This window comes from Cryptotermes secundus, unplaced genomic scaffold (genome assembly GCF_002891405.2).
Source record: "Cryptotermes secundus unplaced genomic scaffold, Csec_1.0 scaffold395, whole genome shotgun sequence".
NCBI lineage: Eukaryota > Metazoa > Arthropoda > Insecta > Blattodea > Kalotermitidae > Cryptotermes > Cryptotermes secundus.
The window spans coordinates 1189363-1215518 of record NW_019742967.1 but is presented as its reverse complement, the minus strand read 5'-3'; the positions used below and the strand labels follow the sequence as shown (position 1 = coordinate 1215518).

The 26156-nt window shown below is 47.9% G+C and overlaps 1 protein-coding gene across 1 annotated transcript in view; it reads left to right on the top strand.

The window, feature by feature from the left end:
- Positions 1-26156, top strand: part of LOC111873532 (protein Skeletor, isoforms B/C) — an 86185-nt gene that overhangs the window by 26683 nt on the left and 33346 nt on the right. The window contains exons 2-3 of the mRNA XM_023868314.2: positions 16878-17027; positions 17327-17408. Coding sequence (XP_023724082.1) covers positions 16878-17027; positions 17327-17408 — 232 coding nt within the window. The remainder of the gene's footprint in view (positions 1-16877; positions 17028-17326; positions 17409-26156) is intronic.

The following is a 26156-nucleotide window of genomic DNA, read 5'->3' as shown; positions in this document are numbered from 1 at the left end:
TTAATTTGGCTCAGTGACCTCCTTTGGAGATATGAGGTTCTTTTACGTGCCGTAAAGCTACGACACGGGACCCACGGCTTAAAGTCCCTCCCGGAGGACTTGTTCCCTGAATTTTTCCGCCCTTAAAAATTCGAGGACCTCCGCCGCCGCCGGGTATTTGAACCCACGTACTACGAGTCATGAGGTGGGAACGTTAGCTCTAGACTACGGAGGCCGCTTTCTTCCTACCCTTACTCTTGGCTCCTCAAAATGGAGATGATATGTTCGTCTGACATCCGTTGACTTTCGTCGGACTGCATGGCGTTAGTATATCCCAGGAGACAGATCTCTCGAAAGCTCACCCGCAAGAGAAAAGTCAGGAGACCTCCACATGCCGGGCTAGTGGCTAGAAGTCAGTATGTGCATACAGAAGGTCCTGCGACTGGCCATCTCGATACAGGTTCTCGTGGTTTTCCTCTGTCTCCGAGCGAATGCTGAGCTGCTACTGCCTGCTTCTCATGCAGCCATCGTGAAGCCGCTCTGTTGTAAATGCCCAAAAATTATTTTTCCAAAGTATGCATCTCGCAGTGTATTGAGGAATCGAAGTCGCATGGCCCTTGTCTACAGCGGCTCGCAGAGCTTACTGTCGAAAGTGAATTAAATTCTCTTCACGAACACCAGGTCTAATGAACATTGCTGGGGTCCTGGGTGAGTTCCATGTACCAGGTCATCGGATTGGTATGTTGCCCTCTCCCCCACTTTCCTTCCCCTCCCCACATGCTTCAGAGGCCAAACGCATGTTGTGCTTAGAATATTCCAGTGTGTTCTCTTAGAGTCAAAAATACACATTTGAGAATATATGAAATGTGTTTTGTCCCCTACCAGAACTTTATACTCGTAATGCAAATAGCTAATGGTCTCTTGGCTGTATTTCACACGCAGTCCATCCCAACTGAAGACTGCCGTTTCGAATCCAGGCCAGAGCACACAGATGTCTGTTACTGATACACATTTCCTTTGCGCCATTATGTCTTACCATTAACCTAGATTCGCCGTCAGAGCTACCAACTTTGCCTCTTATTCAGTTCGTATTTCCTTAAATTACACACGCCCTGTTGTTTAGCTTCTGTTGACACTTACAGACTCTGGTACTAGTAACTTAAACACTTCAAAGCACAGTGTCATCTCTATGTACCACCTGCTGCAACATTAAGAAAATATACATTCAGCCCACACAGTGTATCCGTGTGTTCCGTATGGTTCTCACAATAAACAGCGGCTGTTTCCCTAAACAGCATTAACCGATTGGGCTTTGTAGCGGAGACTTCATGTGTTTCCTGTGAGGTACGGACTGGATTGCTATATATTCTGCCCACACAGTGTATCTGTGTGTTCCGTATGGTTCTCACAATAAACAGTGACTGTTTCCCTAAACAGCATTAACCAATTGGGCTTTGTAGCGGAGACTTCATGTGTTTCCTGTGAGGTACGGACTGGATTGCTATATATTCTGCCCACACAGTGTATCTGTGTGTTCCGTATGGTTCTCACAATAAACAGCGGCTGTTTCCCTAAACAGCATTAACCGGCTGGGCTTTGTTATAGAGACGTAATGTGTTTCCTGTGAGGTACGGACTGAACTGCTATATATTCTGCCCACACAGTGTATCTGTGTGTTCCGTATGGTTCTCACAATAAACAGCAACTGTTTCCCTAAACAGCATTAACCGGTTGGGCTTTGTAGCGGAGACTTAATGTGTTCCCTGTGAGGTACGAACTAAACTTTAAAATATAATTTAGAAGACGTCGGCATCCCAAGCGGTCAACGTAACATCCTGCTGGTGTTACAAACTCACACTGTATTGCAAGATGGTGTCACCGCTGTGGCCCTCATTTCCACAGAAATGTTGGCATTACGTCAGCTGCTCTGACAGTAACACGGCACAACTCATCCTCACATCGTTTTCGGCCATACGCACGACAGGAAATGTTTTTCACCAATCACAAAATCGTGCATTCGTGTAGTCTGGCGGCGTTAGGGACATCAGATGTGGGAGGTTAGGATACCTGGGCTTGTAGTTGGGATGGGCGAGACAAAGGGTGAGTACAGAGTTTTGTCAGTGAGCTTTAGTAAATCAACTTCTTGAGAGACAGATAACTAGTTTGGAGAATATTAAGACAGACGTTAAGATTCTCCCACATTTTAAACCTCGTGGTGCTGCTACCAGTTGTTCTGTGACGTGTCTGTTATCTGTGATCAAATGGCTGCCATTATGGCCCCAGAGCGTTATGAGGGCGCCAGTATGTGTTCAGCAGTCAAGTCATTCACCGAATTAGCCCAAGTGAAAGCTGCCCCGGTAGTTGCCACACTTAACCTCGTTCAGAGTGAAATAGGCCACGATTTCTTTTCTTTTGTGGCAATAGATAAGTTCAGATTTTCCAACACTTCAAAGCACAGTGGTAACTATATGTACCACCTGCTTGAACGTTAATAACAACTCTGCATTTTGCCCACACAGTTTATTTATGTGCTCCGTATGCTTCTCACAGTAAACAGCGACTGTTTCCCCAAACAGTATTAACCGGTTGGGCTCTGTTATGAAGACATAATGTGTTTCCTGTGAGGTACGGACTGAATTGCTATATATTCTGCCCACTCAGTGTATCTGTGTTCAGTCAGTTTGCATCCGGAAGGTCCTGCTACCGGCCAACTCGATCAAGGCTTTCCCTGGTTTTCCTCGGTCCTAGAGCAAATGCTGAGTTGGTACCCAAATTCCACGTTGCACTGCGTGCTTCACATGCAGCCCTCCCGTTGGTAACGTCAAAATTTAGCCCTAATGTAGCCCATCCAACGTCATAAAAATTAATTTCGGACGTATACATTACTTGTACAAGAAGAACGAGCGGGCACTGCCTGGGAACCTGCCCTCCCCCTCTCTCCCTTCAAGTCGCTGCTTAGGGCGGGCCCCACCACAACAGGTTGCGGACTGGTGCGTGACGCTGAATTCATGGCTCATCCTCGTTACAGAAATGAAGTTGTTATATGGATCTGCATGCGCCCCTAATCCCCCAGCCACTCGTCTCCATAGATACCATTATTAATAAATGAATAATGACATGTCCCCTGTCTCTGGAGCGCATGCGCGAACCTGTGATTCCCCGTTAGAGGCTCTCCAACCTCGGACTTGATCATTAGAAAGCAGATTACACGGAGTTCCACACAAAAGGGCTCCATGTGTGAGCAGGCTGACACAGCGGTAACGCTCTTTGGCCGCATTCGGGCGGTCGGGACGGGGTTTCTATTGTCTTCCTCAGTCCCTCCAGGAAAATACCAATATAATTCCTCGGTTAGACCATGACCGCTTCCTTCCAAATCCTTCCAGGTTCACTATTCATCTGTCGTCCTACTGCCAGCGTCGCAAAGCAGAGGGCAGATCCCCCCCCCCACACACACACACATACAGCTCTGTCCGGGGTCAGCACGGAAGCAGACGCCGCCGCAGTGGTACAGGCTTGGTCCTGATGAAGACGCCACAGCAACACATTTCATTGGCTTGACGAAGCTCAGAGAGTTCGACGCAGATTGTCACGGCTTCCATCTTTGTGTATGTGTGTTTACTGTATCTGCTTACTAAATTTCACAAGACTGGCACCAGTTGTTCACTGGTTACAAACAACAGACAGGAAGTCAAATGTACATTTCGCGCTATCGCCATATTGCTTAACCCCCGGGGATAAAGCGGCAGGGGCGTGAAACTGACCACTCACCTCCATCTAGTCCCGAGGTCAAGAATGCTGGAGCTCTACCTCCATTCCCCCATATGCCTTCATGGCATAGTGCTTAGTTGTTTAAGCGCGGGCACAACTTTACTTTTTACACGAAAATTATTGTAACAGAGCTTGCACACTTCTCTAAGATGTGTTACTGCAGAGAGATTCAGTAGATGAGCAGATTGCACGGCCGCCATGTTGGTATTACTCGTAGATAACCTAGGAACATGCAGTGTCCTCTAGTGACATGATTTTCATACGAATTTTCATGAAAATTGCGTAATTGATGCCACAAAGTCACGTGGACGTGAAGACATGCTAAGCGCATCTCTCCTATCAGAATGGTAACTATATGCAGCACCTGCTTCAAACTTAAAAAAGCCTCCATTTTGTTTACTCGCTAGATTTTCGTGTTCCTTATGTTTCTAATAACTAGAAGCCATTATTTCCCTAAACACCATTAACCGGTCTGTCTTGTAATAGGGACGTCGTGTGTTTTCTGTGAGGCATGAGCTGATATTTGTAACATACTACGTAGACGAACTTGTGCCCTGGAAGTGCTGACGCATGCGCAGTTGTGTAAGAACAACTGAGTGTCCGATCTTGCTGCTTCCTGTTGAATGTGATCATTCGATACGGAAGCTCCTGGCTTTGGATACGCATGTGGGGATTTTGGGCTTTGTGTCCCAGGGAGAAGAAACAATCTCTAAGCGTATCCCCCCGCAAATTGTCGGATAATCCCAGCAGACTGTCTGCTCCCTCGCCGGCATCGCTCGGTGATCCCCTAGTCTCTTGGGGAATCATTTGCACTCATCACCGGTTTATCGCCGTAATTGTCTTGAAGCTGCGCGTCTTCTCTCGTGAGGAGTGCAACAGCTTGCACAGTTGCAAGCTCATTGCATACTTTTAAGGCGAAATTGTTATGAAGATCGCGTTTCTTTAACCTGATATACCTGTGTATTGGCCAATTGTCATCATCTCTTTCCTGTCAAAGAAGCAACGTTTCTGAAGTTTTCTTTGCTTCAGTCATCAGGTCAAATTATGAGCACCTACCCTCTTGTGCAGTAAGTCGTGAGGAAGGAGAGCGAGATGCAGGGACGGCGTGTCTGTAATGCAGCAGTGTCCAGACTGGCGCTGCTTGTTCCGAGATGTGAGTGAGGTATAAAGTCACTTCCCGACGCGTCTGTTCGTCAAGGGGAAAGTGAGAAGGTCTGATGTCTTATCATTTCGATGTTCTCCAGTCGCATTTCCTCCATCTTAACCAGCCAAATGCCGGTCAAAAGGAATTTCTCTTAACTTGTGTTGAACTTTCAAGGAAACGCTTTCCAGCCAATTTTGTTATACTTAATGTTACTGAGTTTAATTTCCTTAATTACTGATCCATGTATTAATCCTTTAAAGCACAATGGAAAGTATATACTATATACAACCTGTTTTAACATTAGGAAACTTTGCATTTTGCGCACAGTATATATATGTGCACGGATTGGTCAATATAATGGAAACACTGCAGATACTGTACAAATTTATTTATTATTATGGTCTTGGACCTTACCCCCAGGGAAACAGCTCCCAGTACCCATTGGTTAGGAAACTAAGTAGGTCTCAGAAGCTGTCTGCGCGCTCTATTTGTTCTGGGAATCGAACTCCTATTCCCCGGTTTCAAGTCCGTAACCAAGTCACTCTGACTGACCTATCCTAACTCTGTATGTTCCGTATTGTTCTCACAATAAACAGCGATTATTTCCCTAAACGGCATTAACCGGTTGGGTGTTATAGCGGTGACGTAATGTGTTTCCTGTGAGGTAGGAACTGGGTGTTTATATGTTAGATGACGCGAGGCTTGAAAGGGATAAAGGCGTACCGAAGTGTCCACTCTTTTCGACAACACAGTGTATCGCTTTGTGCCCAGATCCCCCATTAGAATACGTAAAGTCTGCTCCTCTGTCCTTGTTCCCATATACACACAATAAATATCTCCCTTTCCAATCGACGGCTGTGCTGTGTATCCAGACTCACCCTCTGTGTACTCGACACCCCCTACGGGACTGTTAAATAAAATAAAAAGGAATTGAAAAAGTAGGAAGATCTTCTTTCGTCCCCCTCCCCGCTCCCCCGGTTCCGTTTTTACGTCACTGTATTCATCTCCATTACAGTAAGTAGTGTTCCGAGCGCCGTCCCTTTCCGAGTGGATCACGTGTATAACGAGAGACAGGCTGCTAATTACATGGCAGGAAATTGGAGACTCCAATAAAGAAGGAAGCAGGTTCGAGGAAACAGCGAACAAAGCAAAGCAAAGCAACTAAATTTCTGGCGCGCTCCCAATGAAGACGTTGCAAACATTACGCTTACAAGTTCCGCTGCGTCCGTCTGTCTGTCCGTCCTCGTGCGACAACACCAGGACGACTGGATGGATATTAATGAAATTTATTATTGGAGGGTTTTATTAAAATCTCTTGATACATTCGAATTTCTGTTAAACACGGACAACAGGAACGAACACGTCACATGAGGACCTGCGCGCTCCTGCTCGTACCTCGAATGGAAGTAGCTAAACCGTTTATCGGAGCGACAAGAGAAAGTCTTCGGTACACATTTTCTTCGTCCGCTGGAACACTGGAGACGTGGGTTCGAAACCACTCGAGTCATGGATGTCTGTTTGGCTTTATTCTGCTTGTGTTGTTCTGTATGCCTTGTGACGGGCTGATCCCCCGCCCAAGGAGTCCTACCGACTAAGGAACTGAGAAAGCGGCTGTAGAGCCGCCGTCTTCCCCAAGCCATTTGCTTCCCGAGATAATTTGAAATGGCGACGAATGCGCCGGAGCTGTTGCGCACGTTTCGCCACAGCCGAGAGATGTGCGGCTTCTGGCACGCTCTCAATGTACTTTTCGCACGCGACCGAGCAGGCTAGCGTAGCGGTTACGTTTAGCACTTACATTCAGTATGCAGGAACCTGAGACAGACCGCGACTCATTCGAATTACTCGTATCATATTATTCGACGCCGCATTAACTTCTGCAATGAAACATCATCGTTAAATAATCTAAGAATCATGCGTAAACGTTCACGTTACTCTGCGTCAGAGCACATGACAGCGGTCAGGAGACGAACCTCACACCTGCTAATGCGAGTCTCACGCTTTACCGCTGTGATAACCCGCCGTCAAGAAGGCCTGACACGGTTGGTGCTGTGGTGACACACTAATGTTCATTTCTTATTCGTTTGGCAAATTAATTTTGGTCAGAATCGTGAAAGTACAACGTGGGGAGACCTAAGCGCAGATGGAATATTAAGATTGATGTAAAACAAAATTGAGACCGAGCGGATTGGCATAGCGGTAAAGGCTCTAGACTTGTATTCATCAGGTACTGGGTTCGAATCTCGGTTGGGACGCCTCTTATCCTGGCTAAGGTGTTGCGTAATGTTTCTGAGTCTGTCCGAGTAAACTGCCATGCTCTTTCCTTGATCATACTATGACCGTTTTCTTCCAAATCCTTACCAATTCATTATCCGTGACACTCAACGCTACTGACAGCGCCGTACAATGACCCAAACTGAAACAATGAACAGAGAAACTCTCCTGTTGTGTGTCATTCAAGAAATGGGACAGTCAACACAACAAATTAACTAACTAGAAACAAACAAATGACAATACATTTTACAGACGGACCGAAAACCTAACTGATGTTTCCACCGGCGTGGAACTGCGACTCCTAAACAGAGGACTGAAATGCGACCTACACCGAAGCACAAAAGGTGAATAGAAGAGACATTGTGAGTTACCAGAGGAAGGCCAAGGATATATGCGGCAGCTGGCAGCTGGTAACACACAAAAGCTTGTACATGAAGAAGACACTCTAAATACAGACATGAAACAACCCGATGCAAACGGGAGCATCTCGAATGGAACACAATCAGTAGCTCACAACATAAAACAAACCAACTAATTATAATAAACGCTGTTGTACTTTCACTACACAAAGACGAAATAACAACAAAATTAAAGAATTCATTACCAACATCATACATCACAAATATACAGCAACAAAATATACGTAACAACACAGATACATGTAATAAAGTCATAAATATATAAATAATTGGAGATACATTAACATGAATCCTACTGTAAAATGACATAAACTCGACGAACCCTTACGGCCAGTTGTCAACATAAACACATTACTGAACGAAACGCTGTCGTTGCCAAGCGCACTTAACGTGCAGAACTCAGTCCCAAGCAGACACGAAAATAGACGAGAGCACTAAACTGTGCTCGTCAGGCACTGAGAACATGTACACCAACATCAGAACTACGGAACCTGACAACATCAGTAACTTTATTGCACGAGTGGACAGTATGTAGGGAGTCTGTTGACCGGCTGAGCAACTGTCAGTTGCAAGCTGTCCCGCGTTGCCAGTTTATGTAATCATAGCGGCTCTTAACAAGCACGCGGAAATGAGAGGAAAGTGNGGGGGGGGGAAGAGTGAAATCGATAAATCAAGACACGGTTTTGTGCTGATCCCGCCACTCTGTGTGCCCCCCCTCCCCGACACGGTTTTGGTTGGTCGCCACTTCTAACAGCACCATGAAACATCGCGGTGATTCCCCTCACACATCACCACAGCCCTCGATTTGCATTTAGACTTCTCCGGCGACAATTCGCAGCGGTTGCAGGGTTCTCCTGTTGCCCCGGAGACCGCACGCCGGACGTCCAGTGTAAATAGTATTTGATTAAAAATATTTCGCATGACGCGCGGCGATATAACAGTATTGATCTTCTGAAGCCTGAACTTCATCCAAATATATAAGAATCCAGTCCCTACCTCACAGGAAACGCTCTGTTTCCGTAACAACGAACAGCCATTTAATGTTGTTTGGGGAGTCAAAGTCAAGGTCTTGGTGTCAAGCACCAATCTGAGGCCCAACACCGGGTTTGTATTACTGTCATACAGGTGCGGGTTTGTAGATGTGGGGCACCCTCTCCGACGAGAGGACGGGTCTGCCATCTAAAACTGCCGCTATCCTTCGCCAGCGCAGTCATTCTCGGGTCCGAGTCCAGCGAGGGTCTCCCAGTATAGAGGCTCACGTCGCCTAGGAACAGGGTGGCCCAGTTATACTCCCAGGCACCGGGTTCCCTTTTCGTCGCCTCTTACGACTGCAGGAATATGGTGGAGGTATTCGAACCCGCCTCAACGAGGAGGTATGGCAAAATATAAAAGGATTCAGTCTGTACCTCATAGGAAACACATTACGTCTCCGCTACAAAGCCCAACCGGTTAATATTTGGGGAAACAGTCGCTGTTTACTGTGAGAACCATACAGAACACACAGATACACTGTGTGGGCAGAATATATAGCAATTCAGTTCGTACCTCACAGGAAACACATTACGTCTCCATAACAAAGCCCAACCGGTTAATATTTGGGGAAACAGTCGCTGTTCACTGTGAGAACCATACGTAACATAAACTTCATGGGAGAAATGTTAATGGTAAAGCAGATGGTACAGATATTAACTGTCGTGCTGTAAGGGCTAAAAAGTACGGAAAACTGGAAAATGTAGGGCAATTAGAGCGAGGGTTGTAAGGGGTGATGTAATGAATGTGAAATGAAGGCTTCAGAAAAACAGCCCACATGTCTGCAGCAGACTGCAAGACAGAGCGACGTGCTGAATGGAACAGACAGTTCGAAATTCCTCTTCTAGACAATTCGCACTCTTCCTATAACCGCTGCGGTTGGATAGATGTCCTTATACTAAAATATACATGGCTTATCTTCTGATATGCAAAATACTTTATGACTGTTTTCTCCGTTTCTTTGCTCCCCTAGTCCAGTTGCTAAGCAACCATAACAGGTTTGTAATGCAAAAGTGACCTTTAGATGGCACAGTTTAACGAGGCGACAATTGTATGTTGGTTGAAGGGAATGTAAACCCTACATTCACAGGATTTTCCCCCAGAACAAGATTTAGTTTGAGAAAGTCAGTACCAAAAGAGCTCAAAATGAATGACAATGAATACAGAATTGAATAAGCGAAAAAACGTAAAACTTGCTCAAACGGTGCACCCGGCCAGATATCGGACAAAGGGGGATGACAGTTGCTGCTGCACGTATAACTCGGGGTCCCTTCTTCAAGGAACGGAAGGATGTTACGTCCTCCCAACCCACTGACGTACCCTGAGAGCGTAACCGCTGTGCTTGGTGTCTGTTACTGCAGTAGTGTTCACATGAACCGAAATTGCAGCCCGTTTTCTCTGTATCTGAGTTGAGACGTTCACTTTCAGAGCGTCTAGGTTAACTAACTTCATGGAGCTGAGCCCTTCTAGAGAAGCCGTCAGTCGCGCACCTACTCAACAATTTCCCAGTATTTTATGGAACCCGAAGGTTCATCACCGTGTCTTAAATAAACATGGTGTAACTGCACTGGTTTTCAGAGGTTCAATATACCTATCGCGGGTGTGGGCTTTTTTGAACACGGTAATGATGGTTTCGCTTTCTTAAAATCGGAGAAAGTCTTGACCAGCTGAGCAACTATCACCTGTTGAAGGACTGTGTTCCAGGAAATTACTCACTGGACTGATACAGACAAGAAATTAAGCCATCCAACAAATTTAGTGAACCCCCCTCCCCGGGAACTCTGGCAGGCACGTCTGGGCACAGCAATACGCAGTGCATCTCGTCTGGGGTGGGGGCGTGGGGGACAGCAATTGCGGTCCACAATGCTGGCTTCTTGACGATAATACAACACCCCATTCAACGCTGGGTTTTCTCTGTTAATGAGGATCATGTTAAGGGGGTGTGCACACCCCAGCACCCTAGCTTTTATACAGCATTTAGTCACCCCCATGAAACTTCTTCATCCCCCAGCCATTAGCTAACTCATTCTCCTCCATCGGCGTGCAGATATCCGAGTTGGTGCCGTGGATATTGGTACCTCAGCAGAGGCGACATCTTGCCGGGTTTCGAACCCACATAAAAATGGATATCAAACGCAAAAGTGGATTTTGATTTTCGTTTCCTCGTTAATGTCCCTTGTTAACAGATATTTTTGTGTGTTTCCGATACCAGATTCTTGGAGCGAGAACTATTTCCGTGAATTTCAAGGTTTCTCCTTAAAGCAAGTTCCGTTATAGACAGCATTACTGCATAGCGAAGCCAGGTTCCTGGTTTCGTTCACAGAGGGTGGGCGTGCTACTGAAGCCGAGAAATATTTCCTCACCCCACAGACGGAGAGAGAGAGAAGTAGCAATCAGAGTTACGAGGAAGGCTGTGCCTAATGAATTGGAAGGAATGCGCACAGAAGTGGCCGTGGCCTGTAATCGGTGTCCCAACCCAAAAGCAGGTGCTACTAAAGCTCACTGTCTTCTAACTTGGCCCTTGCTCTGAAGGTCACGAACCGCACAAAAATAAACAGTCATATCGAATATGAAATCTGAGGTTCTCACTGCAGTGAATTTTTCTGAGTTCTGACGCCATGTAGTCTGGTCACCAACATTTCGGATGAACATGTGCAAACGAAGCAGAACACAGCTCTCCCATTCTTTGCCGTTGTAGAAATGTGATCTCATGTTTACAATTATTTGTTTCTTTATTTCATTTTTGAACTTAAGACTAGGAAATTTAAGCCTTCTGACATGAAAAAGGTGACAATGTGTTCCTCCGAAACGCTGGAGATCACGTACCAGACTACACGGTGCCATAACCCACAAGACCACAGGTTAAAAGTATTTTGAAGTATTTCTGAAACTCTGTCACGTGCCAAACGACCATTTTTTTCCTTGGCACTACAGCCCCTTTGGGCCTAGGCCTACCTCCATGAACTTCTCCGTTCACTTCGGCTTTTCTAGGTCTTACACATACGGTAGGACTCCTTGGGCAGGTGATCAGCACGTCACAAGGCCTCTACCTGTACACAAACACAGAAAAACGCACACAAACTTCCATATTCTGAGTGGGATTCGAACCCACGATCCCGGCTTCCGAGCGAGCGAAGACAATGCATGCCGCCAAACGACCATTAGCTAACGCTAATCAGGCAGAACAATTCGGGGACGCAACCCTGCATTACTGGATTCCGTGTAGTTGCTTCATTAACGCTTACTCGGTTGGCTGGACTTAGTTTCTTTAATTGTCTGAAGTGTAGCTGCAGTGTCAGTGCACCTGCCACAAGGTATCAACACGGGATCCGACATGAATAGCGTCCCTTGCTTCTTTTCCCTTTTGTCACTCACAGGAAGCGAATAATACTGTTCAGTTACCTGTGCCATTGTTCTTCATCTAGTTTCATTTCGCTTTGGGATGATATATAGAAATTCGGTCCGTACCTCACAGGAAACACACTCCGTCCCCAAAACAACCGGTTAATGCTGTTTAGAGAAACAGTCGCTGTTTACTGTGAGAACCATACGGAACACACTGATACACTCTGTGGGCAGAATATATAGCAATTCAGTCCGTACCTCACAGGAAACACATTACGTCTCCATAACAAAGCCCAACCGGTTAATGCTGTTTAAAGAAACAGTCGCTGTTTACTGTGAGAACCATACGGAACACACGGATACACTCTGTGGGCAGAATGCAGAGTTTCTGGATGTTAAAGGCAGTGGTGCATATAGTTACCACCGTGATTTAGAGGCTTAAGTCTGTCTGGAAGAACTTCATTCTGCCACTGCAGTGCCTGTATTGCGATAGAAAAGCCAAAGTTAATGTCAGGACTGGAAATGACGCAGGGTCCTTCAGCCTCTCAAATCCTTCCCCTCCGTTTATGGAGCACGAAGGTTCATTACCGGGTTCACAAGATCCCGCCAGTGGGCCATATCCTGAGCCAGATGAATCCAGTCAACGCCCTCACACATTACTTTGCTGAAAATTACATTTTACACTGTTTCCATCTCCCCCTACTTATTCCAAATTATCTCTTCCCTTCACGGTTTCCTAATAATTTTTTGGCGCATTCATTATGTGTCCCATGCGTGCTGCATGCCTAGAGAATCACCTACCCTATTAATATTTGGCGAGCAGTGAAAGTTACGAAGCTCCTCATTATGCACTTTTCTCCATCCTGGTCCGTACCGTCTCGCTGCAGGGCCGACTGAAGCTGCCGGTGTCGCACCGCGCCTGCCTCCCCCCGCTCCGCGCCGAGTCATGCCATTAAATGACTCACAGTCACGTATCCCTTTTGTGCTCAGAGCAACGGGAATTAAATTCAGTTATAAACAACTCGAGGGGCTGATAATGTCCCGGGCGCCTCGACCCCCACCGCCACCAGATTATGGGGGGGGGGGGTTTGTTCATTAAAATGTTGCACTTCATAAGGACGGCGCACTCGGACTGAATGCGAGAGAGGTGACGGCTGGGCAGGGCGGTCCTGTGTGCCTGAGGGGCACAGACGGGACGTTTCGGGAGCAGCTAGAAAATTTGCTAAAAGTCTTATATTCCAGTCGTGTAAGACTGTTCTCAGCGATCGCCCTACGGTACTCAGGCCAGAAGAACATATCTTGTTAAATATACTTTATTTAATATGTGGTACATTTTCTTCTTTTTTTAGTTTTGATCTTTTAAAAGAGCCTATGGGGAGACATCTGGCTTTCCCCCATCTCCCTGAAGTCGCCATTTGGTATTTCTATACGATTATGATGTAAGCCGAAATTCGTGATTATTATGCACGGTTATAAAATCAAGGAATATGAGATGGACTGAACATACAGCACACACGGGAGGCATGAAAAATAAATACACGATTTTAGCTAGAAAGCTTGAAGAGAAGAAACTACTTACAATACATAGGCTTAGGTGGGAGGATAATATTAAAACGAATCTTGAATATGTGAGATGTTGCTATATGGCCTAGATACACCTCGTTGTAGCGTCCCTTGAGCAAGTGAAAGGCGTTTTCGGTATCGAGACCAGTTGTTACACGTTACAGCTGGTCCATCGCGTGTAAGCGAATCGTGAGACAACAGGCCTCGCTCATTGCGCGAGCAAAGGGAATCCCCACACGACTGCTGGAGCTGCGGCTTGCGGGCGGGCCGCTTATGCAATGCGAGCGTTCTAATTTTAACTTGACACAGTTGTTCAGTTCCACGTAACAACAAGTGAATAAGACTTCCGCTCCGTGAACAGGTGTTCGGTGTTCCCCTTCTGTAGTTCAAGGCCCATTACCGGTTCAGGTTGGTGTCACGCTGGAGCGAGCGGCACTTCAGACAGACCGTACTAATTTACAGTTGAATATCCCAGCAAACGCACTCTGTGAGAAAGAAGAAGAAGAATGAGAGACACATTGGGGGAGGGGGGGGGTAAGAAACTATATCCCCGATTTTGAAGGTTCCCAGGCAGTGCCCGCGTTTCCTTCTCCTATAGGTAAAACATATAACCGGATTTTTTAAATATATTATATATTTTATGACGCTGGAAGGGGTGCATTATAATAATTTTTTTTTGCTAACGTTGGGAGGGCTGCATGTGAGGCATGCAGCACAACGTGTAATTTGGGTACCAACTCAGCATTTGCTCTAGGACCGAGGAAAACCACGGAAAACCATGGTCGAGTTGGCCGGTCGCAGGACCTTCCGGATGCAAACTGACTTCTTTCTAGCCAGCAGTCCGGCACTAAATACGCGAACCCTAACATTAGCCCCTGTCTGGCTGGAATGTCTCAGCATCTACGGACCGCGGGTATTTAAGAATCCAGTTCGTACCTCACAGGAAACACAGAGGCCAACTGTCAGTGCTAATCGGTGGTATATTCTTAGAATGATTCTGAACAGACACACCCTGCAGGCGAGATGTAGGGCTTCTGAATGTTAAAATAGACGGTATATATAGTTACCACTGTGATGTAATTGATTAATAAACCGAGATTACGACACCGGAAATAAAAGCCATTAATTAGGAGAAGTAGGATCACTTACAGACATTCTGTTGATTGTTTGGCGTAAACAAGATGGCTGTCAGAAACACGTATTCTATGGCGTCGAATGGTGCGATATATGAATGATGAATCGGAAGGGATGTGGAAGGAAACGATCGCAGCCTCATCGAAGAAATATCCCCTGGTGACTTAGGGGTTTCGGGATTTTCCTCAGTCTCCCAAAGCAAGTGCACGGCGCTCACTAATCGCGACGAGCCAGGCCATTCCGACGCTGCTGCCTGCCGTCGGAGTTCTGCCGGGGACGAAGGAGCGAGGTGCAGGGGCTGGAATCAATTTACTAAATGGTATTGCTGGTATGAAGTGGGGGGAGGCCTTCTTTATCTTAAAGCAGGGGGCGAACAATCATTGTGTGCCCCTGAGAACAAGAAGTCGTCAGGAAACATCGCGTAATGTTGTGTACTGTTGAACGACGCGCCAGTGACATCCTGGTACCTTGAATAGGCCAGCCTTCAGCATTTCATTCCCCTTTCAATTAGATAATATTGGATAACTCCATAATATGAGCGCATAATGGGAAGGGGTGTTACGACGTTGTTAGCAGGTAGGATGCTGGATGCTGGATGAACGCTGAGCTTGAAGGATCTGGAAGGAGGCGGTCGGCGCCTAATCGAGGTATTATCCCCCAACCTTTGGTTGGAGAGACTGAGAAAAATCATGATTGAAGGTACAGCGCCCGAGATTCGGGTACTGCATCTCCCGAACGCGAGTCTAGGGCGTGACCGTTGCGCCAGCCTGCTCGGTCCCTGTACTTCCTCTGCGAAACTGCGGGTCACAACTTTATTGAACTTGGTGCCAGTGGATACTGGGGGTAAAGCAACCGGGATTTGAAGCTGACGACTCACCCCAACTGGTGCTGAGGTCAAGAAGACGCGGATCTATACCTCGACTCCTCCATACGTCTTCATGGAATTTTGCTTAATTAGTTAAGCGCAGGTTCAACCTTACCTTTTATCTGCTGTTCTGTACTCAGGCTGGGGGCCGAAATTAATTTTGCTTTGTATGAGGCAAATGTAGGAATCGGGTCAGCTCAGTCAGAATAGGGACAATGCTACGGCGTGGACTACCGAAGAATCGGTGTTCGATTCCTGGTGTGGGAAATAAATTTTCTCTGTTCCACAGCGTCCAGATCGGCCCTGGGGTCCACCCAGCCTATGAAATGGGCATCGGGGGCTCTTTACCCTGAGGTAAAGGGGCAGGGGCGTGAAGCTAACCACTCACATCCATCTAGTGCCGAGGTTCAGAATGCGTGGAGCTATACCTCCACTCCACCATTCGTCTTCATGACGTGGTGCTTAATTAAGCGCAGGGATCGAACAGTTACGTCCAGAGTTAACGCCTCTGACTCGACCCAGCAACCTCCAGAATATAAATCTCGGCCGGGCACCGACTGTCCTGGCTTCCGTCGGTCCCTCGACGCAGACGTCTGGAGAGCACGTTCAGTTAGGGCACGAGCGCTTCCTTCCAGATCCCTGTCACTTCGGTATTCACTAAGAACCAAAACCAGCCGACGCAGTATCTTCCGAGATGCTGACGGCACATGGTGCTGACTGTCGCCGTATGGTCTGGTAGAAATTTACTAACGTTTCGGAGGAAAATACTGCCTCCATCTCCAGGACTGTGTTCTGCTTGCTGCGTCCACTTTTAGACACTGAAGACGTAGGCAGTATGTACCTACGAAACGTCGGTAAATTTCTACCAGACAATATGGCGTCAAATCCTAGACGATAGTGATGTTCATTCCAACAAGTAAATAAGCACATGATGTGCTTTAGTTAGAGAAGTGAGGTTATGTAATCACACAGAAAGCAATACGGAGGAACTTGTCTGCCTGTCTGTCCGCACACTTTGCCCGTAAACACGACAACCCGCACACACAACGAGTCTTAACCAATCAATTGAATACTGAGAAACAGATACCCCAGGAGTCGAAACGCCTTTACTGCAGAAGCGGCATAAAGATCTGGCTTCAGTTGCGAGCAGTGTTAGTGTAGCAGTATCACGGTTTACCGCAGTCCCTACCAGGCAAGTGCCGGAATAATACCTGGATCCAGATTACGTCCCGTTCGTCTGCCATCCAACCCTTCGAAGCTACACAGCGCAACTTCTTGCGTGCTACATGCCGTAGCGACAGGCTACGGGCTCCTTTCCCGGCAGAGACAAGATTTCTCTATTGTGCATGTTGTCTTGCAGGTTCCGCTGGTCGCAACTCGGCAACGCCGTACTTCGGGAAGCTGATAGGGACGTTGCAAGAATACGCACACAAGATCAAGGGAACGGCGTACGCGGTTGACGAGAGCACCATATTCATCAAGGGCTTCAACTACGACGGGACAGGCCCAGGTGAGTGGGATGTGAGGCCTAGCTTCTGTCCGACGCCCCCTGAAGCCGGAGGCAGTGTGTTCCTCCGAAACCTCAGTGAATTTCTACCGGACCAGACGGTGTCACATCCCCGAAAACAGCCTCAAATGCAACATGCTATGCAGGTTTCACGTTCAGTACGCAGGTCCGCTATTTGCGTGCATCTATTTACTTACTTATGTATGTGTTTAATGTTACTGATCCAGTCATTATTTGATGTAACGCTTCGGTAAGTGCACTTGTACTTGTCTGTGTGTGACCGCGCCTCTTCTCTTCTGCAGATGCTTTCTTCTGGGTTGGCAACAGCACGAGGCCCTCCCCTGAAGGTTACATCGTCCCTTACCCTGAGGACTACAAAGGGAGGTGAGTAGTGGTTGCAATACAGCTAAATGCAACACGCCGCATGAGAGAGTGGATGTATAGCTCCACCCATTCTTGAACTCGGCACTCTTTTGAGGTGAGTAGTCAGCTTCACGTTCCTTCTGCTTTACTCCAGAGAAACAGAGCCCCTGGTACCCATTGGAGTGGAGGCTGGGTGGGTCCCAGGGCTGGTCTGGACGATTTGGAGATGATGAGCTCTTGTTCCAGCTTGGAATCGAACTCCATTCCCCGGTCGTCGAGCCATTAGCCTAGTCACTATAGTGACTGAGCTACAGTTGTGGTTTCGGTGTGCCACGGGACCTACAAGCGGGAACAGCGAGCGATCAGATCAACATGGCATGAGCATAGGCACCAACGTTTCGGAGGAACCTGCTGTCTCCTTCTTCAGTGGAGATGACCGTATTCTTGAGCTATGTTAACATTCTTTGATCCGAAGCTACTTGGTAGGTCCCCAGTTCAATACCCTGCCGACAGACAAATTAGTCATGGATTTTCATGATTTCAGGAAGTTCCCCAAACAATTAGCTTAACTAGTACATTCTGTGGCTACAGCATGGACCAACGTGTTTCGATTCCCTGTGTGTGGGGGGGGAGGGATATGTTGCCCGTGACGTCATCGAGACCGGCCCTGGCCAGTATGCAGCCCCTTGTTCAGTGTGTGCCGAGGAAAAAGGGGCCGGAGCGCGAAGCTGACCACTCTTCTCCTCGCGCCAAATTTAAGAGTACATGGAGCTACACCTCCATTCGACCATCCATATTGATGGCTTCTATTTGGTCTCGTGTTGCAGCTCTGGTTACGACGTGTCTGCCTCAGTGTAACTGACGACTTTTCACTTGTGGTACACATAAAGTAGGGATAGTGGCTGTTTGAGTCGTGCCAAGCCCCGGGTCAGAGGTGAAGCCCCCAGTTTAACGAACGAGGAAGTGATACTGTGCTCCGTGGTCAGGGCTACCGCACAGCTCAGGGGGCGGTGATAAATGGGTATGGAGCAATGGTGGAATGATGACTAGCGGGGGAAAACGGAATGAACGGCGAGAAACCCGTGATTTCCACCACAAATCCCACACGAAGTCACCTGGAAGTGAACCCGAGGCTCTGCGGTGAGAAGCCAGGGCCTAACGGCACGAACCTGGTCCTGTGTTAAATTCGTGCAATGTCCTTCCATCCGCACTTGCAATCCGAGATTCGCAGAACAAGAGGACGGACATGTAATTATTGCAAGCTCTTTATCTCTCGCAAGGAGTTCCGAAAAGTGAACACACAGCTTGAGGAGAGAGAAATCCTTTCACATAACGTTATCCTGCTCTCTCTCACTCTCCACTCCTCTCCGTCCTTAATCGCGTTGCTAGGCAATCACAACCGGTTCTAGAGTGCAAAAGTGACCTATGTCAGACGCTGTCCTGGTGCTTCAGTTCCTGAAGCCGTCGCTGTGTGGCTCCACTGCGGACAAATAATACGAACGGCTGTCGTGATGACACGTAACCTCATAACTGCAGTGTATTTTGCGACTCAGTTATACGCGGACGCGCTTGCTGACGCCGGTTCCCGGCAGCGCCCTTCGCTTCCGGTTGCCAATAATTGCCGCACGATGACACAACAATACTGGGCTGATCAGCTCCCCTGCCGTCGCTTTATCCACCCCACCCCCCGTTATGGGCCTCCATTTCCGGACTTATCCTTCGCCTCGCGCACTCGAGTCTTTTCTTCCCCCAACAAAGGCCGCGGCTCATACAGGGCTGATTTTACAAAAACCCGATTTACTGCCTCTCGAGAGATCCAGTGCTGGCAATATCCACCGCATTGTGGGGGCTCCGGGCAAGCGCGTACAGTCCCGGCAACATCTGTGACGTGTCTACAGGGCCTACCCAAGCTGTCGCGTAATCTGCGTCACGTTGTGACGTAGAGATACATTGCTAGGCAACGACTCGGTAAATACATTCCGCAGAAGCGTACGCGAGCAACAATAGGACGTTCATTGCTAGGCAGCCGATTAGTAAATAAGCTTTCTTGACAATACAGAGGCTGTGTTTTCTGCTTGGTCCGTGCCGAGGTGTTATAAAGAGAGTTATAAAGAGTTTTCGAGAGTTGGGTCGAGTTCTGGAGATGGCACTCGAAGGTGACTGAGAAGAAATGAATTAGACTGTGCAAAGAAAACTTCACGACTGATTTGAAGTTACAGTGAGACTAAGTCCGTTGCCAGGATGCGACTAGTGAAGACTGAGAACCCTAGTGCGTGTGCACCGGTGAACTGTAGCGTGTAGATCAGTGACAGCGCTGCATTGCCTGTAGTACCGAGTTTTGTGATTGTATAAGGTGTCAATAAATCCAATCATCCAATCCAAAACCTGCCTTAGAAGTCACGAACAACCCCCTCCCCCACACGTGACAATATTTTAGACAGTTCATACGATGGAGCTTAAAGAAATATGGTGTGGAATTCTGGAGTGGATTAAACCGGCCCATGATATAGTCCAGCAGCGGGATCTTGTGAACACGGTGAAAGATCTTCGAGTTCCATAAATTTCTGGGAATTTCTTGAACAGCTGAGCGACGCTCGGCTTCTGTGTTGCAGCCAGTTAGTAGTTCAGTTGACTTTCCTGGGGTGGGGTGAGACTGAGGCCACTAACTGGCCCACTGTACCGGCCCCGGATTGTAGACGAGTGTGGAGCAGTCGGTGGAATGAGAATTGGCGGGGGAAACCGAAGTTCCCGAAGAAAACCTGCCCCAGCGCCACGCTGTCCAGCACACCCCGCATGACCTGACCGGGGCTCGAACCCGGGCCGCCGTCGCCACAGTGGGAACGCAGTTAGTGAGACGGGTTCCCGAGTTCCCGCAAACAGCGTGAGGCCCGCTACGCCGGGAGCCCATGTGGTGTCTGGATTGAGGGAGATTGAGGAACTGGATTTAGCTGACAGGGCGACCCCCCCCCCCATTTCCTCAGTCATTGAAAGTGGAATTCGTTTTAGTACAGTCCACGTTCTGAAGGGGGTTTGTTCAAGCAGGGGGTAAAATGGGGATGAAGTCTTCAAGTTAAAAGCTTTAAATTAGAAGATAATAGGTTCTACCCTCTGCCGGGAGCTGACAGACGATAATGCTCCGCTGAAGACCTTCAAGTCTCCTGTCGGTGAGTGAGAGGACACGTTGTAATCGCAGCTGCTAGGATGTGCTGTCCTGAAGCGTTTAGAATTTCGTGTTCTAAATACAGCCCTACTCGCATACGCTCACGGTCCAAGAAAGCCTCATCCCGTGGAGATAATATTGAAATGGATAATAATTAATGGCGTGTAAGGATATGAAATGGAATCAACTGGCACTGGATAGGGATCAGTGGTGGCTTTTGCGAACGTAATGAGACCTGCGGGTCCGTGAAATGGCGAGGAATCTCTCGACAAGCTTGGCCGCTCTGAGACCGACCAGTCTGTTTGCATAGCATGGCGATGTCCGTACGATTGACACACATGCACCCCGGCCGGTAGCTGGGTAAATATGGAGCTAGGGGTCAAATGAGGGCCTCCTTGGGTTTATTATTCAGCACGAATTGTCTGCAGTCTTGCTGCAATTGTCGGTACAGTTGTCACGTGGCATTAGTACTGGGTCCAACATGAGTATCTCCCCTAGTTCTGCCTGGCAGAAGATGCAGATGTCACTTAGTTATTTGTGTTTTATAGTGTGAAGGAGAGAGAGAGAGAGGTCACAAGTATAGTAGAAGAGTAAGTGGAAGTGAAAAGTCATGATAAACGTGGGAGACGCTTTGCTGTGTGAAGGGAGAAAGACCACCATTTTGTTAAAAGGTTGCCAGGATTCGCCCCCTCGTTCTTCTGATAAGGCCAGTGAGCAAGTGAAACCGTTAAAACGGTTAGAAACAGTAAGACTTATAAATTCAGTCCGTACCTCACAGGAAACACATTACGTCACCACTACAGAGCCCAACCGGTTAATGCTGTTTAGGGAAACAGTCGCTGTTTATTGTGAGAACCATACGGAACACACAGATACAGAGAGAGAGAGAGAGAAAGAGAAGAAGAAGTGGTGGTCGTAGTGAGACACTACATTGGGGGCGGGGGGGGGAAAGAAACTATATCTCAGATTTTGAAGGTTCCCAGGCAGTGCCCGCTTGTCCTTCTGGTAAAGATAGAGCATATGATCGGATTTTTGTTAGGGTTCGCGTATTTAAGCCGGACTGCTGGCTAGAAGTCACTTTGTATCCGGAAGGTCCTGAGACCGGCCAGCTCGACCAAGGTTTTCCGTGGTTTTCCTCGGTACTAGAGCAAATGCTGAGTTGGTACCCAATTCCACGTTGCACTGCATGCCTCACATGCAGCCCTCCCGTTGTTAACATCAAAATTTCGCCTTAATATAGCCCTCCCAACGATAGCAAAAACAAAAACAAAACACAGATACACTGTGTGGGCAGAATATATAGCAATCCAGCCCGTACCTCACAGGAAACACATTACGTCACCACTACAGAGCCCAACCGGTTAATGCTCTTTGGGGAAACAGTCGTTGTTTATTTATTATTTATTATTAAAAAAATCCGATCATATGCTCTATCTTTACCAGAAGGACAAGCGGGCACTGCCTGGGAACCATCAAAATCGGTGATATAGTTTCTTACCCCCCCATGTAGTGTCTCTCACTACCACCCCCATTTCTTCGCTCTCTCTCTCTCTCTCCAACCGATTAATGCTGTTTAGGGAAACAGTCGCTGTTTATTGTGAGAACCATACGGAACACACAGATACACTCTGGGCAGAATGCAGAGCTCCATAAAGCTGTGTCCACATTCGCGAGCCGAGGTTCGAGCCAAGCTACAAACCGAGCTCAGTCGCGAGCTCATGTTATAACTTTCCATGCGGCTCGCAGTTGTGTTTGCCAACTATGGACGTGTTTAAAGCTCGCGATAGGGTTCGGCTCGAAGCTCGCTAATATGGACACAGCCTAATGTTATAGCAAGTGGCACGTATAATTACCACTGTGCTTGAAATGGTAAATAAGAAACCACAAACGCCACACGCACAGATACACGTTAGCACAACCCAAGGAGCGTAATTAGCAAGCTCGACCGACCCCTGGTTGCACACCGCTGTTGTGTCGTGTGCCTCGGACGCTCGAGACGGGGGACGGGCCCGGAACGGCTTTGTAATTGTTTCGTCTCTAATCAAGGGTGAGAGCTTCTCTGAGAAATGGACGGGGGCGGGGGGGGGGATATTCCGACCCACACACAAACACGGAAATGTTCTGTCCTCTGTGGTCCGCAGCCCAAGTCTGTGGTTTGTGTGTAGCTGATGGCAGCAGCTGAGACGGTAACGTGAAGGCACGAAAGTGCAGAAATCTTAAATAGATTAAATAGAATGAGATGAAGACCGATAAGAGTTTGCCTACGTTTCGGAACAATATATCGCTTCCATCCGCATGGTCGAAGTAGACAAGCGCCCGGGAAGAAACAGACAGACCCCTACTTTCTACCTTTTTGTTTCATACAGCTTACGTGGCTTACTCCTTGCTCGACCGTGAAGATGGAGGCAGTAAGTTGCCCCGAACTGCCGGTGCACGGCTTCACCGCTGTAAGGCCCTCGTCATGCATAATAGGAGTCGAACATGGGAAGACAAGATGGCTGTGTTGCGGCTGCGCATTTCTGCCCTGTGAAGTAGATGGTGCTGGCGCAGCAGGCGCCACGTTTTCCCTGATGTTTCTACACTCTGTGGTCAGGTCAAAGTGTACTGTGCTAGAAGCACTGTCTCTCTGTTTCTGTCCGTCTGTCCGAATTCTGTAACCGCTCTGTGGATTTTCATTAAACCTGATATGACTGTTGTCATTGATGGCCACCCCAGTTTCATTCAATCGTTAGTATAATGGGGGCGAACTTATGAGGTGGGAGCGATACTAGCGCCACTTCCGAAATAGAGAACGCCTGTGGAGACTGCGTGAATTTGGGTGGGGGCTCCAGCTTTACGGTCTTGTTGCATTTGTCCCAATTTACATTTTGAGAAAAGGAAAATAGTGGACAGCAGTAGAAAAATCATTAAGTGACTGTTTATTGCGTCAGTGATGTAATGAATTACCATTTTAATAGTATCTTTCCGCCTACGTCTATCAAGTGGCCTGTTGTCTTCGGGTTTTGTGACTGAAGCTCCCGTCTGCGCCACTGACCTCACCTTCCTACACCTCCCCGCCCGCCCCTTCACTTCCTCTGCCCTCACTCAGGTGCAAAGTACCCCGATCTCGGACATCCTGCAACTGTATCTTTCCTTGGCCTGAGGGACCAGGTGTGTGACGTTCCCTTCTGGAATGTGACGCCGTGCAGTCCGGTAAAGGTTATCAGACGTAATGGAGGAACGTACTGCTTCCGTCTTCAGGGTCGAAGAGTAAACCACGTACAGCCGTGGTTCTTACCTCATTTGTTGGCTTACTGTTTGATCCTGAAGACAGGGGAGTTATATTCCTCCGAAACGTTGAACTTCTCTATCGGACTACACGGCGTCACAAAATATTCTGTGCTCCTGAAGGAGATGTGGATCGCACTGTCAGACGCCGGCGGGGAGGACAGGTGACTCGGGGGGCTCCCCTGTGGGAAGACGGCAGGCAGGCTGTTTATGTATCGAATAAATCAGCTGACAATGAGCAGAAACATGTCGGCACTTGTTCTCCTCCGCGAATCCGATAAACTCACTCGCTCCCCCTCAAATGGAATCACATGAGCTCGGGCTTGGAGGCACGCGGATCAGTGGGGATGATTGTCAGGCCGGAGCGAGCCAGGTTTTTACATGCCATGTACAGTCGCTTCCTCGTACCAGTGTCTGAACAGCGCGCCGAGGAATTCACATGGAAGTGAGACGAGTTGGAGAAAATTACACTGTGAGGAGCTTCATAACTTGCACTCCTTCCTTCCTTATTAACTTACTGTCTCTGTAGCTCTGCAGTCCTGTCTCATTTGCGCCAAATGTATGTCTCTCCCCTGTTATTCGCCTCGCACCTTCAGTTCTCGTAAATCATTCTCATCATCTTTCACACATCTCAACGTTGTTCCCCCTCCCCCTCTTACGAGATGCCTCAGCCACTCCAACTCCCCCCCCCTTCCAATATACGCTAACAAATCACCAAATATAATTTTCGTACAAAGCGCAAGTGATAACATGAGCGAGACATGCAAATGACAAATGCATTCAAGATGTTTGTGAGACCATGTATGTGTAGAAGGGAGGATAATATTAAAATGCATCTGAAAGAAATTGGATTCATCTGGCTCAAGGTAGGGACCGTTGGCGGGCTTTTGTGAACATGACAATGAACCCCTCGGGACCCACGCCACCATGCGTCTGCTCCAGTTGCAGACATGTCGCATCGATGTTTGAAGTGGTTGCATAAACACTTCGTAACTGTGTCCCAACCCCTGAAGCCTGGCGTTCGTGTAAATAGCTTTTAAGAACGCAGTTCCCATTTCATAGAAAACACACTCACTCTATTACAAATATCAGCCGGTTAATTCAGTGTAGGGAAACAGTCGCTGTCCGTCGCGAGAATGACATGGAGCCGTGTCCTTGACAAGTCGCCAGTCGCAAACTACTGAAGAACTTCCCAACATTTAATGGAACTAAGAAGTTCATTACCTTGTTCATAACAGCCCTCTGCTGGTCCCTATCCCGAGCCAGAACATACCACCCACTCTAAGATCTATTTTAATGTTAACCATCCGTCTACGTCTTGGTCTTCCCCGTGGTCTCTTTCTTTCTGGTTTTCCCACCAATATCCTATATCCACCATTTGTGCTACATGTCCTTTCCCACCTCCTCCTCCTTGACTTGATCATTCTAATTATACTTGGAGAAGAGTACAAGTTATGAAGCTCCTCATTATGCAGTTTTCTCCAACCTGTCACTTCATCCCTCTTCGGTCCAAATATTCTCCTCAACACCCTCAGTCTATGTCACATAAATACACTGTGTGGGCAAAATACAGAATTTATGAATGTTGAAGCAGGTGGTACGTACAGTTACCATTGCGTTTTAAAGTGCTGAGCCAAATTGCATCACAACCCTTCAGTGGTACGAGGCGTGCTGTAACAGCGTTCTGTGTTAGACGCTGCGTCTACGCGCGTCGGTGTAGGACGCAGGGCGCCGTCCGGGGCGTCAAGCAGACTGATATGAAGGGGAGGGGTGAGCCGTCCCATGAACACACTCACAGCTGAAATCCTCTGTTCACTGTAAGGAAGTCTCGCGTGGCGTAGAATATCGATCCGCTCTGAACATTTCAGCGGGGCTCCACGCCACGGGCGGACCGAACCGAACCGATACCGCCCCTCTGACGTCTTCGCGGATATCCTGACTTAAGGATTCCGCGAGTTTCTTCAGTCCCCCCCCCCACACACACATTTCCTTCCATTCACTGTCATCCTAACAGTCTTCAGTTACTGACAGCGCAGTTGAAGGTGTCCCCACTCCATGAAGACGTATGGGGGAACTGGAGGCATAGCTGTACACATTGACCTCGGCGGTGGATGGCGGTGGCACAGCTTCACGCCCCGGTCGCATTATCCCCGCAGATAGAAACCACGGTACCAATTTGATTGGAGTTTGAATGGGCCCCAGACCCAGTCTGAATGCTGTGGAGAGAAACCCTGTTCTCCCTTTCGGGATGTGAACCTCGATCTCTCTGCTCTCCAGCCAGTAGCCTGTGTGACTATGCTGACTGAGCTATCCCACCGCTAAATAAATCGTAGATAAACAAG